General features: G+C 36.2%; 1 protein-coding gene across 5 annotated transcripts in view; it reads left to right on the top strand.

Annotated features, from left to right (window-relative positions):
• cuedc1b (CUE domain containing 1b) overlaps nt 1–11,692 on the top strand; it is a gene marked incomplete at its 3' end in the record, with an annotated part of 31,309 nt that extends 19,617 nt beyond the window's left edge. For 2 of the 5 annotated variants that reach the window (XM_079824598.1, XM_079824599.1), the window contains exons 3-11: nt 586–713; nt 1,040–1,166; nt 4,192–4,408; nt 4,761–4,829; nt 6,074–6,163; nt 6,275–6,368; nt 7,478–7,536; nt 9,049–9,118; nt 9,253–11,692. In XM_079824598.1, the coding sequence (XP_079680724.1) occupies nt 586–713; nt 1,040–1,166; nt 4,192–4,408; nt 4,761–4,829; nt 6,074–6,163; nt 6,275–6,368; nt 7,478–7,536; nt 9,049–9,118; nt 9,253 (855 nt within the window). Of the gene's footprint in view, nt 1–585; nt 714–1,039; nt 1,167–4,191; nt 4,409–4,760; nt 4,830–6,073; nt 6,164–6,274; nt 6,891–7,477; nt 7,537–9,048; nt 9,123–9,252 lie in introns of those variants that run through there. The other 3 variants (XR_013817126.1, XR_013817125.1, XM_079824597.1) reach the window with 3 other exon arrangements.
• Between the last annotated feature and the right edge of the window lie 3,071 nt (nt 11,693–14,763).

Here is a 14,763-nt window from a genome sequence, read left to right on the forward strand (position 1 = left end):
TTTTTTTATTTTTTTTTATTTTAGTATCAACAGATGGATTTGTTTAAACTGTATCTATATGTGCTGAATTTAATATTCTATTTGCTGTGATTTTCATACAAACAGCATATGCAGTACAGCACATTGATCTGAGATACAAAATAAAAGTAGGCTATTCATTACATTGGGTACAAATTAGATCCTTAACTACCATTTAGGATTGTCATGATACCAGAAGTTAACTTTTTTAAATTTTATTTTAATTTCAATTTTTTTATTTAAAATTAAATATTAACTAATTTAACTAAAGCAATGGCTTGTTCAAGTAAAGACTAGTCAAGTTGTATTTAATTATCAACTTGGTACCTAATCACCCATATTTTTTTATTTTCCTTCTACAATTAGGCTACAGGTTTTAAATGAATAGCTGACTTATATTAAATATATATATATATATATATATATATATATATATATATATATATATATATATATATATATATATATATATAATATAATATAATATATAATTTTTTTTTTTTTTTTCTCAATAAAAGTTTTTTGTTGCTGCAAATTGCATTTGTTTTCCCTTGTGCTTTTTATCAGATTCTTGAGCGGACCCTCGAGCCAGACAGCTCGGATGAAGAGCCGCCCCCTGTCTACTCACCGCCAACATATGACATGCACATATATGACAGGAAATACCCTGATGCTCCTCCTGTTCCTCCACCCAGGTTATAAACCTTTTTGAGAGCAGTTTTAAAAGAATTACTGAAACATGCGTCTTGGAAATGGGGTCATCACAGGTCCTTGTTCATTTTAGTCACGGTTCTTTAAATTGATGCCCCCTGGTGTTCATAAACCATAGTGCAATTCCTGTTGATCCTTTTGTTTGTGGTTTAATAGCCAAGATGCATGTAATTCTATTTCTTCACAGATGTAATACTCATTAATTCACAAATGGGTCAGACACATTGCAGGGGCTATAATTGAATCATAAGTCTGATGAGAGTAGCCATTGAAACAAGTGTCAGTTACATTGGGCTCTGTTATCTTTCAGATTTGAGGCCCAGCCTCTCCCTGGACACGGGCAAGTTCAAGGTTACAAAAACTGGAACCCACCGTTACTTGGCAATCTGCCTGATGACTTCTTGCGAATCCTGCCCCAACAATTGGACAGTATACAGGTGAGCATTTATCATGTGATGCAGTAATGTTTCAAAGTTTGGGGTCAATAAGATATTGACACTTTTATTCAGCAAGGATGCATTAAATTCAAAAGTTACCATAAATGTCAAAATAAATGCTGCATCTTTATATTCATCAGAGAATACTGACATTTTTCTATTATGATTTCCATAAATATATTGAGCAGCACAACCTTTTTCAACATTCATAATAATAAGAAATGTTTCTTTAATATCAAATTAGCATATTAGAATGATTTCTGAAGGATCATGTGACACTGAAGACTTGAGTAATGTTGCTGAAAATTCAGCTTTGCATCACAGGAATAAATTTCATTTTATAATTTAGAATAATAGGATTTGAAAATATAGAAAATAGTTATTTTACTTTTTAATAATATTTCACAATATTATTGTATTTTTATCAACACTAAGGACAATAACGATAACAATAAAGATAAAGTTCATATAATCGTTCAGAATATAACAGAATAGCAGAGTTCACACCACAACTATAATGATAACAGCACAGAGAAATTATATATTTTCCTGTTGATTAAAGGGGGGGGGGGGGGTGAAACACTCAGTTTCAGTCAATCTCATGTCAATCTCATGTCAATCTTGAGTGCCTATAGAGTAGTATTGCATCCTTCATATCTCTGAAAAGTCTTTAGTTTTATTATATTTATAAAAGACAGAAACGCTGTAAAAACCGAGCGGCTTGAGGCTTGTCGTGTGGGCGGAGCTAAAGAATCATGAGCGCACGCAGCTATTGCGTTGAGAGTGCCTGAAAGCTGTGACATCCTTAAACGTGGAAAAAAAAACGTGGACCATGGAGATCAATCAGATTTAGCCATACATATATGATCCAAAATCAGATCTAGAGGCTGAAATTGAACAGGAGAAGCAGCAACGACTACAGCAGGACGTCTCAATGGTATGTAACTTACTGTAACTGTTACTTATATACTTGCTTAGCGGCTTGTCATGTGCGAGTTTTACAACATTTTTGTGTGTTTACTCGTGGTTTATGAGGACATGATTTTCTTTATGGACTATTGTATACGATTTAATGTTAGCAGTAGCAAGCGGAACAGTTTTGCACGTCAGACTAGTGCGTGTTTACATAGAAAAACAATGGAATAGTAGCGCATTTGAATGAACGAGTCGATAGCTAACAACAAAAAGACATTTGAAGCAGTTTTACTCACCGCCTGCTTCCAACACACGACCGTGAACCTTAATCGCTGGGACTGCTCCATCTTTCAGCACTAGACGAGCTACAAATCTGGAGAAAAACAAACTCTATCCACTGTCCCATTAATGCAGGGTTCTTTGAGAAGCTGTGCAGGGTTGTCTTGCCCTGACAACCAAAAACAAACTTCTTTGGTGACATTGTTGATTTTGTGAAGTCCTGTGACTGCAGCGCGCAGCTGATGACTTCCCTAAAGCCGAGCACTAGTCGCGTGCACGCGCCCTTCCGGGAGAAGAGCCCGTACGGGCCGTACAAGGACATTCCGCCCTTTTTGACGTCACTTTGGCCCATACTCGAAAAACATTTTCTGAAACTTATGAGAAACCGGAAGGAGTATTTTTAGCACAGAAATACTCCATCAAACGTCCAACTTTTATTCAGAAAATTTGTCTATGTTTAGCATGAGAATACAAGTCTTTAACAGTGTAAAAAACTCAGTATGCATGAAACAGCATTTCACCCCCCCTTTAACGATAAAAACATCAGAATCCATCTTGCTTTAAAGAGCTTGAGCATTTAAAGCAGCAGATGACAAAATTGTAGCGCACGTTTAGAATAAACAGAACAATATCATCTGCTGGTGTGGATGCTAATATAGTTATTGTTCTTTATAGCTATCCTTCTTGGTGTGAACAGCTCTTTAGTTAGAAACTATCAAAAACATTCAAATGTATCTTGTATCTTAGACTGAACTAGAGTATCACAATGACTTTAACACTGTTTAAGGGTTAAAACACTGTCTACATTATCAGTTATTAGCACAAACTCTGATTCCAAGCAGGTTTTTTTTTTATCAAGTGCCCTCTGGGCTTGATGTCAAAAACTTTAATTTTTGGCCTTTTGATTTTACTCCAGCTCTTTTGCTATTCAGCAATATTAAAAAAAATATTTAATAGCTCATTAATAGCTCAGAAACATCTTTAGAGTTTTTAGAGGTTTGGTCATTAAATCATGCTAATGCAATACAGAAGTGCAGCAGAGGGGTCATTATGCGGTTGCTTTTAAGCACTTCTGCCATATCATGCTCTTGGAATAGCTAGATTAACTATAATGGTGTTGTTGATCCATTGTACTTTTACAGTCTTCCTGCATATGATGAACATTCAAACATAAAGCAGTTGACATTCACTATGGCAGCATGACATTCTCATGTTATTAAATTAAATTCTCACTGACATTACCATACGAAAATAGTTTTTTAATTTATATAGTATTTCTTCATCAAAAATTATATAAAATTACTTTTATTATAGTAGTAAGACTGATGAAAATCTGAAATATGGTAATGCAAATGTTGGAAACTGTGTTTATGATAAGTGAAACAATGCAAAAAAAATCGGAAGTTGGAAAAAGAGGCTTCATTTACTATATGCTAAATAATTTTTCTTTGGATTTGAGGTTGAAATTGTTATTAATATAAAATTATTTAAATGTGTGTAATAATAAAATAAAATGCTATAATGCTATATATTGCTGTAGTAAATACATGTAACAAGGACGCTAAAATAAAGTGTTAATAAATATTTTTAAATGCGTGTATGGGATGAAACTGTTATTAATTCCATTAGGGAACTGGAATTAAAATTTGAACAATTCTCTTAAATGTTTTCTGAAATGTTTATTTTACAAAATTCAAACTATAGAGAAGTGCACTAAAACAACCCTTTACTAAATTTTGCCAGTTCTTTTTTCCTTTTTTCGAACTTTTGGATTTTTCATGAAAGCGAGTCTGATTTTCTTACATGTTCCTTACCCTTTAATATTCCGCAGAGCTCTCAGAGTAGCGTCTCCAAGCCCTCTTCCTCCTCCTCAGTACCCCAAAAGGCCCCCACTGTGGCAGCTGCCACAGGAACAGGTGGAGCTTCAGAGCAAGAATGCAAACTGAAGCAATATTTGGAGGATGAGCGTATCGCTCTCTTCCTGCAGAACGAGGAGTTCATGAAGGAGCTGCAGAGGAACCGAGAGTTCCTCATTGCATTGGAAAGAGGTAGGAAGACGCTCGCCCACGCACTAAATGGGACAATGAGCAGATTCTGACATACTCCACTTCCCTTCCTTTCACAGTTCCACCTACACAAATCCTAAAGAGTGAATTCTTGTGCTAATTTACTCAGCCCAGCTGTGAACGTTGACGGTTTTGGTTTCTCTCCAAGGCCATTTGCAAAGTCTATTACTCGACGCAAAGATTTTGTTATGCTTTGTCGTACACATTTCGTGCTTTTCCACACAGATTATTTGATATGCCTTGAACCTATGAATGGTCCTCGTTGGATGATTTCATATCCTTGTTGAATGCAAAATGTCAAATACTTCCATAACACCTGCCTTCTATGTTTTAGATCGATTAAAATACGAGTCAAAGAAATCCAAATCCAGTCATTCATCAGCTAGCATGGAGAACTCCACAGGTAGATATCATTCACCTGAACTGTGGTTGTGCATGTTTGCCTGTGTTTAAGCATGTACGTCACACTGTGTCTATGCGCATATGCATACACTCCCTGATATGCTCACAGCGAAGGTCTACGTTCTTCACTCAGGGGTAAAAAAAAGTTTGAAATACATTTGCAGCAGTATACTGTTAGCCACTGTTAGCTTTTCACTTTAGAAATCACACTGGTTCCACCACCCAGCTAATAAGAGCTGACATTTCTGTTGCATATGAGAAACATCAAACGGCGAACAATACAAAAGTGGAAGTGCACTATACATTCGAGCTTTGTTTAATATTCGTTTTTCAGCTCGGACAAATAATAGAATTTAAAAAAAAATTACATTTGCTGCTGCATTAATATTGCAGTGAGATATAGTGAGGAGCATTGTAAACCACAAATATCAGATCAAACAGTGCTGAGGTGGAAAATCAGGAGAAACATTGGGCCGTGAATGAAGTTTTAGAAAGATTTTCAGTCCACAAATCAACAACATTCAACATTTAATGTAGTGACACTAACTGGAACCATGATATTGTTGCAGAAATAGTCAAATGTTTTTTATTCATCTCAGGATTCGTACAACCTTTTGAGAGTGAAATTCAAGCGCTTTTCGAAGCTCTAAATAGTATCCAATTTTAATGTTATTTTTAATGTGATGATTTGCAAAACAAAAAATTGAAAGATGTAGGTAAACTAACACTCCGAGTCCGTGACAAACAGACATGTTTATTTAAAAAATGACATGAAATTGCCACTATAGCCAGTAGATGGCGGCAGAGGAGAACTTATTGACTTATTAGCCATTTCCTCTCCCTAAACAAAAGTAGAAAGTCACAAAGTCGACTCGACAGACTGAACAGAAGAAATTAACTGAAGATGATTTCCACAACGAAGAAGGTGGAGCCACAGACCACACCGACCTATTATGTTATCGCCTCGTTCCAATGGTAGTTTGAGTTGTTTTCCAGCCAGAGCGGGCTTTTCGCTTCGAAGATCGCTTTAGCAAGCTGTTTCGAACGAACATTCTTATGGCCTGATTTAGCTTGAAGGGTCTTAATTTTCTCTTTTCAAAACCCCCGAAATTCTCAACACTCAATTACAAGTAATTACAATTACTCACATTAAAGGGTAGAAAGTGTAACATAAAAAATTTAACCCATTTTGCAACATTTTTGTTGTAGACATCAAGATACTTTACTTTTTTTTCCGAAACACAGGTGATCACTATGCTTCCGGGTCTGTTGAGGCCTGCACAGCAGTCTCAGATGACGCTCTGTTCAGAGACAAGCTAAAGCACATGGGGAAATGTAAGGGTCGTGCCTGAAACACCCCAGTTCATCTGAAAATAATTGTTTGTTAAAAAAATGTACTTTATAGGACGTTGCGTGCATTGTAACATTTTGCATTTTCATCTGCAGCAACCAGAAAGAAGCTGTTTGAAATTGCCAGAGGGTTCTCGGAGAAGACGAAGCGGAGGAAGTCTAAAAGAAGAACGTTGCTGCGGCATCATTCGTATCCTTCAAAGTGCATTGGAACCACATTAGTGTGCCAGAACCACATTAGTTTAAATACCCCCTGTGGTGAAAATCTGGTTTTTAATGTTGTTTATATGCCCATGTGGTGTTTTTAATATGCTTTAAGACAAACCATGTGCAAATTCATCAGTCAAACAACACCATTGCTGAGTATTTTCTCCTTAAAACTGCAGTGGAAAAACAAAACGTGGTTTGAAATCACAGTTGTTTCCTACATCACAAATGCCATCGTAACCAATCCCGTCAACGCAGGGCATATCATTAACTATGCTGCGAAGCAGTGGAGTCTCAATAGAAGCCAGGTTATCTCAGTATATTTTTCTATTGATATGAAAAATCGGGTACATTTAGCAATATAGTGGGCGAATAATGTATATGATGTATATTATGATGTTATGATGATCTATATGCCTTTCTCCACTGACGTTATATGATGTTCAAAGCGTTTCTAAGGATGCAGATTTCTAGAAGGCAGACTGAGATGGCGAATTTGAACATGGTTTGTGTAACATTAGCAACACATGCTGTTTGATAACAGTCAAGCAAAAGGTTAATCATATTAATCACTGTTATGTGTCTGACTTTGTAGAGAGCAATACATAAAACGTATTACCATTCTGATACATCAATTTGTAGATGACCCTGTATAATTCACCACTTCTTCTTCTGAATCATTTTCTGGGTCAAACATATATGGCTGAATTAAACCATTATTTCCAGTGTAGCCTTAAAATAAGGCATGAAGAAATTTATTTTCACAGGGAAAAATCTAAATGTCATTTTGGTGGTCATTATTGACTACAGGGGGACTTAAATCAATACAGTAGGAGTGTAAAAAATAAAATTATGTGAAATCAGAATATTTTTAGAGCAAGCATGAAATAGAAATTAAGCTAGAGGAATATATTTAGAGATATAGACTGAGTTATGATGCTGTAAACTCAGTGGCTGCCCTGTTTTGTGTTCAGTGAATTCCCCATCCATGTTATTTATGGTTCTTGGCAAAGTAACTTTGAACTTTAACTTTGGTTCAGTTAAGTTGAGTAAATTTAGTGTTGACTGTTTACTTTGACTGCACTTTCTCAGATTGGGCACAGCCAACTCCACTGCCAACCTCCTAGACGATGTGGAAGGAAACCCATGTGGTAAGATTTTCTCTCCAATTTTCCAAGCCATTTTTCTTTATGCCTCTGGTTAACTCTTTCCCAACCATAGACAAAATGTTCCATAATTTATGACCCAACGCTTCCCTGGAATTGACGGAATATTCCAACAGTCCATGTTTTCACTGTTATACGCAGAGGTTAAATTGGGCCGGAGCGCACAGGAGCGCAGCTCCGCCTCCTCAGGTCCACAACACACCCTGCTGGAGCTCAGCTCCGTCTCCTTCAGCACGAAATATTGTTATTAGACTTCAATTATTGTTCGTCTCCTGGCAAATACAGGCTAAATGGAATTATCAGACGTCATAATGCATTAATCGCTGCGTTCTCTGGTTCAGCACCGCGCCCACAGCCATCAAGGTTAAACCGTCACAATTCCAACAGTGAGTTACCATGGAGATCCGCGAACGGCTAGAGCAGCGGTTGGGAACCTATGGCTCGCCAGGTCTCTCACACTTTACCAACATATCTAACATTTACTAACATGATCGATAAAAAAGATTAGACACACATCAACAGAGATCTGTTCTCTGCAGAAAAAAGCAGCCAATTACAATTCCTCTGTTGTACAGCCTACCGAAGTTAATGACAAGTTTATGATAATAATATTAAAGTTGTGTGTTCAGTGCTGTTCGCGAGTGTCATGATAAAATAAATAATAAAAGCATGATAAGTCACGAAAGACAACTGAATTTCTGACAGGATGCTGTGCGCGCACTCCGAGCGCAACACGGACAAACGGACACGCGCACTAGCCTTTGTCTTCGGTTGCGCGCCTAAACGGCCAAATAAACACAGAAATATATCAAAATGCCAAGTCGAGTATTCACATAAACATAAACATAGTAGATGTAAGCACTGTGGGCGTTCACACACACCAAGAGGATTTATACTCATCAGTTGGTCAACCTCACAGTGAAAGCCCTGCACAATTAATTCCATATTGCAACTTATTTATTGTTTGCTGCATAATTATTTGTTTTTAGTTATGGACCTAATAATTACTACTGTTGACATTTTATTGAAAAAAAAAGCTTTTTAATAATAATTTTATATAATTTTTTACTGTGGCTCTTTTGGAAAAATGCATTTACCAAAAATGAAGAAAAAAAATGGCTCTTTGGTCAAAAAAAGTTCCCAACCCTTTTCAGGGACAGACGAAAATGAAAAGACTAGTCAGAGCTCATCTTTAAGGGGGTATTGTCAAATAATCTACTGCCCACTGACATGGTTTTGAAAGTTACTTTGGCCTTCAAACTTATTAAAAATGCACATAATGTAGATCAGAGAAATCAAAATTTTCAAAAAAAAGAAATCAAAAAAACGCTGGCGGCAATGTTTTTTATAAATAAAATAAAACTTTAAAAAAAATGGTTCTGAAAGAGTTAATTGAATGTGTATTTACTTAGGTAGAGTAAATTGCTGACATTGCTGAAAATATTAATGCTTTAACAAATATATATATATATATATCATCTATATATATATATATAGATGAAGAAAGTCAACACAGACGATTGGCTGCACAGGAAGAGGAGAAGTCACATAAGGAACCACTATCATGGTGAGTGGCTCATGCAGTGAGATTCTTCACTTTCCTTTTGTGCTGTGTGCTTCATATCCGTTCCACTAGTATAATAATCCTTTAACTGACATAGATTTCTAGTTGTAACTAACCTCTTAATCATTTCTTTCCAGATCCCTCCTCTGTGCTCTTGGGAAATTAGGGTTTCCATGGTGACCTCAGAATGACCCATGGCTGATAGCTCCTTATCTCAGCGGCTCCAGTGCAGGCAATCCCAGACTCGAAACGAGGAACAGCCTCGCCCAGACCAGCCGAGGCAGGACTGTATGATCATTTTGTAGCAGCCTTTTGGAAGCCTAAGATTATTGTTACCTACATTTGATTACTATTATAATTATTGTATTGTAACTGTTTGTTAATTTTTGGTTTCATATGTAAAACTCAGCATCTATAATACTGATTTCCTACATACTTTTGTATATCTAATCATCATGTCTGTTTAAAAATATCAGTTACCTGAGGAATTTCTTTCCCCACTTATATTTTGACTTGTCCCCATTAGAAAAGAGGCAAATATTGATTTATTACTATCCACAGTGTCCAGAAGTGACTCAATTAACTGTCAGTTGTTTCAGCACATTAGTATATAACTATGTCCTTATTTCAATGGACTCTGCTGCTTTCAGAGTCTAATCTGCACATTAAACATCAACAGCATTTCCTCAAAGAATGGACCCAGATTGTCACGTTTATTGCTCGAAATGCTTCCTCCTTTCTTTATCATTGCTGTTAAGGAAAAAACACCATTATTCAGGTCTCCATTTAGTCTGGTGTGATTTTAGGGTGCTGAATATTCCATTTCCATACTACTTTTTCATAGTTAAATCAAAATGGAGTTCGTTCAGATGAGAGGACCTCTTTTAAGTGGTCTCTGTCCAAGTAAGGCAATGCACAGTCAATGCCAAAACTGAGTCATTTTTACACAAAAAGAGAAAGGCTAATTGCAGATCAACTGAAAAATTGGCCTGCTCCTCATGTTTGCACTGCCATATCTGTTTTATAAAATATTTGAATGCTTTTTTTTTTCAGTTGTTTCTTTGTGAAAGTGATTTAGATTTGTTTGTTTGAGCCAGTATAGTTGCCATCTGAACATGTTTTTTAGTTATCTTTGAACAGAATGAGCAGAGAACAATTTGAATGATACTGTCCTTGAATCAACCAAAACGCTGCTGTGGGCTTTGCTTCTTTTTTTTGCAAATCACACCGAATGACTTACCCTAACGCTGTGCTTCCAGTAGGTCATGTGACTATGTCATAAGGTCAGAGGTCTAACTGTGATCCACCAATAAGAATGTGCCACTATGTTCCTTTTAGTGTTGTGCATCCCAGTATTGATTCAGTGTAAAGTAGCCTATTGGAGGACCCTGTGTGACAGTGATGATGTTTCTTTGTATTTTATGTATGTCAGATTGTCCGACTGGTAAATCTGTTAGCTTGAAACCACCTAGTCACAGTATTACATGTGCCGAAGCACACTTTTTGGATTCCACCATGTTACTGACACAGCTCCTGAAATGGCTATTGGAGCTTGCTAATTTTAGTTAAAGGGCATTATGTACAGTAAATGAAGTTATCATGTTTATATCATCAATTTGTGAGTATATGATTTTTGCCATTATTAAAAAAAATTTATAGGTATCCATAAGCATCATCAATGACGTATATTGCATATACAGTAATTATATGTTCTGTGAAGTTGAATAGCCATTATGAAATGCATATTTGCATGGTGTATTTTTACGGGGGGGGGGGGGGGATTCTGATCTTTATGGATGGCACAGAGCAACTAGTCAGCAATTTGTTTTGAAAATGATGTGAATTGAAAGAACAAAGGTTTTGTAAGAGCAAAACCTTGTTGAGTAGTAACGCGTACAAGCACAGCGCCCATGTTCCCAACGTCTACCGTCGTCGTCTGCGATTCACAGGCACGACTGCGTGAGGTTTTTCCCTTCCATCCTTCTTGTTAGCATATTTCTGGACATATTTCACTCAGGGAACTTGCTCTCATTTCACTTTCTGCTGAAAGCACAACTAAAAAAACTAAAAAACTTCTTAGCGCATATATTCATTAATAGGCTAGGTAGCCTAGGTTGATATGAACCATTCAAGGACTGTGGATGATCTGCTTCAGTATGTAGCCAAGTTCCTTTTCTTGATCACATGTCCTTGCGTGTTTACCCAAAATGTTTTCAAGATCTGCTTCTTCATCTTCCGTCTTTACATGGGAGAGATAGAGGCGAAATCAACTGTGTATCAGTGTATGTGTTCAGAGAGTCGTGTACGAGCCACATGATTTTTAAGTGGCTCTTAACAATTAGTGGAATGTAATATTTATATTTTTTACGTAAAATACATTTCTTTTTTCTGTCCCCTTTCTTTTGAAGAATATGATTCTCACCTAATTAATTTGACTCTTCATCTATTTGCCCTATAATAAATGTGATTGTTCAGTATCACATCATTCACTTAAGACTATTTCAAGTTCTGGACTTTTCTTACAATCCAGATGTTTATTAGCTATTGGAATAAATAATAAAATTGTTGTACTCTGTCTGATCATGTCATTTTTTCCAACAAAGTCAAGTATTCAACAGAAATTCTTGTTACAAAAATGATTTATAACAATACAACTTTATTATAAATGTATATATAACAGCTGTGCTAACTGAACAGAACAGGGGGTTTCAACATATATATTCAAGTATATGTATTATATACATATTATTTATATATAAATAGAATGGCCCATATATATATATATATATATATATATATATATATATATATATATATAGTGGGGAGAACAAGTATTTGATACACTGCCGATTTTGCCAGGTTTGCCCACTTACAAAGCATGTAGAAGTCTGTCATCTTCAATGCTCTTACTGAGGGAAGGAGGTTGTTGGCCAAGATCTCTCGATACATGGCCCCATCCATCCTCCCCTCAATACGGTGCAGTCGTCCTGTCCCCTTTGCAGAAAAACATCCACAAAGAATGATGTTTCCACCTCCATGCTTCACAGTTGGGATGGTGTTCTTGGGGTTGTACTCATCCTTCTTCTTCCTCCAACAGCGAGTGGAGTTTAGACCAAAAAGCTCTATTTTTGTCTCATCAGACCACATGACCTTCTCCCATTTCTCCTCTGGATCATCCAGATGGTCATTGACAAACTTCAGATGGACCTGGACATGCGCTGGCTTGATGGCATAGTGTGTTACTAATGGTTTTCTTTGAGACTGTGGTCCCAGCTCCCTTCAGGTCATTGACCAGGTCCTGCCGTGTAGTTCTGGGCTGATCCCTCAACTTCCTCATGATCATTGTTGCCCCACGAGGTGAGATCTTGCATGGTGCCCCAGACCGAGGGCGATTGACCGTCATCTTGAACTTCTTCCATTTTCTAATAATTGCGGCAACAGTTGTTGCCTTCTCTCCAAGCTGCATTCCTATTGTCCTTACACAGCTCTCTGGTATTGGCCATTGTGGAGAGTTTGGAGTCTGTTTTTTTATTGAGTGTGTGGACAGGTGTCTTTTATACAGGTAACAAGTTCACACAGGTAATGAGTGGGGAACAGGAGGGCTTCTTAAAGAAAACTGAAAGGTCTGTGAGAGCCGGGATTCTTACTGGTTGGTAGGTGATCAAATACTTATGTCATTCAATAAAATGCAAATTAATTATTTAAAAATCATACAATGTGATTTTCTTGATTTTTTTAAATTCCGTCTCTCACAATTGATGAGTACCTATGATTAAAATTACAGACCTCTACATGCTTTGTAAGTAGGAAAACCCTCAAAATCGGCAGTGTATCAAATACTCCCCACTATATGTTTTGAAGAATGGGAGCTGGTTTAAGCTGGTCCTTAGCTGGTCATAAGCTGGTTTGTGCTAGTCCTAAGGTGGTCCTAAGAAAAAGGTGGTCCTTTATTATTATTTTTTTCAACAGGGAACTGTAGTAAATTTTGTTTATTTTCCCCCATAATATTTTTATTATGCAATTTTAATATGCGAGTTCAAATTCTGTAATGTGATGTGGTCGCTACCAGAACATCCCTGTCACTACCGAAACATGGAATGTTTTGTCAAAAAAAAAACTGAGATGTTATAGTGTTTGGTTCAATGTATATTCAAACTAATGAATCCTTAACTTTGAAATCAGTATGATGAACTTTATGATTTTTACAAATAAAAATTGGATTCAAAATATAACACATCTCATAAAATACACTTGAGATATTGTTAAATTTGTATTTGTTATTGATTTACCTGTGCAAGCTTTTTAATAAAATAGCAAGAAATCTGAAAATACAATATGAGAATTAACTGCACAATTACTAGAAATGTGTACCTTGGATATTATACAATTTGCATACATATGAAATTTGTTTCTAAAAGATGTTTCTAATTCTGGCTTTGAAACATTGTGTAGAATGGCCCATTTAAGTTGAAACCCCCTGTTCAATATAAATGCAACCAGTAGAGGGCAGTACAGTCCCTTATAATGGATGTGTTTTTTCCCAAAATAATTTTTATGGTTTTTCAACATTGCTGCATTTTAAGGTTTAATTTACATACATTTTTCTTTTAAATCATTTACCATTCTTGGTTTATTACTTATGGCAGGCCACCCACTTAGACCCTTGACCAACTTTCTGTGAACTGGTATTTCTTGGAATTAGGCAACCGTGAAGAAAGCCCTAACCAACAACTCCATGACACCTCAGTTATCACCCAAAGACAAAATAAAAACATTCCACTATCAAGCATTGTGAGTCAACATGGCAAGAAAAAGAAAATCTTCCTGTATCTAACACACTTATCTGTTTGACACACTAAGTTAACCCTTCCTTCTTTAACACATAATGATCTGGCAAGAAATAAACATGCACTTCTATTGAACCAGATATCTTATTCCAAAACTCTGTCGATAATCATCTTTGTACACTGATCCAAATCCATTAGCTATAAGCCCATATAGAGAAGGAGAACAAACATAACTGTAAGATGATATCACAACATTATTAATTAATCATACATTATTGTTTTATCACAACTGTGCTAACAGAATCTTCTGGCTCATGTGTGTTAAATACTTGATATAAAACCATAGCATCTTCTAGAAGAAAGATTATTTTAATATGTACTAACCGTCATTTACTCATGTTGTTCCAAACATGTATGAGTTTCTTTCTTCTGTTGAACACAAAAGATGATATATATATAAAGAACATTGATAACCATACAGTTGACAGTAGCCATTGACTTCTATAGTGTATTTTTTTTCTGACTATGTCTACCGTCAACTGTCTGGTTACCAACATTCTTTAAAATATAGAAGAACCGAAGAAGGAAATTCATACAGGTGATGACAAAATGTTTGTTTTTGGGTGAACTATCCCTTCAGGGCTTTGAGGCTCTGGTGTTCAGTGAATAGTCAGTCCATTGCGTGTCATGCCTGACAACAAACTTTATCCTTTACTATATTCATAACACAGTTTGGCCTTGGGAGCCTTATTGCATAATCAGAAACTTTAGAAACAGTTTCACCCCCCACCCATAATAAATTCAACACACAAATTGTCTAAAAGTCAATAGTTCACATCACTTTACCATGACAAGAAAATT

The sequence above is a fragment of the Gobio gobio genome, assembly GCF_949357685.1.
Source record: "Gobio gobio genome assembly, chromosome: 8".
Lineage (NCBI taxonomy): Eukaryota > Metazoa > Chordata > Actinopteri > Cypriniformes > Gobionidae > Gobio > Gobio gobio.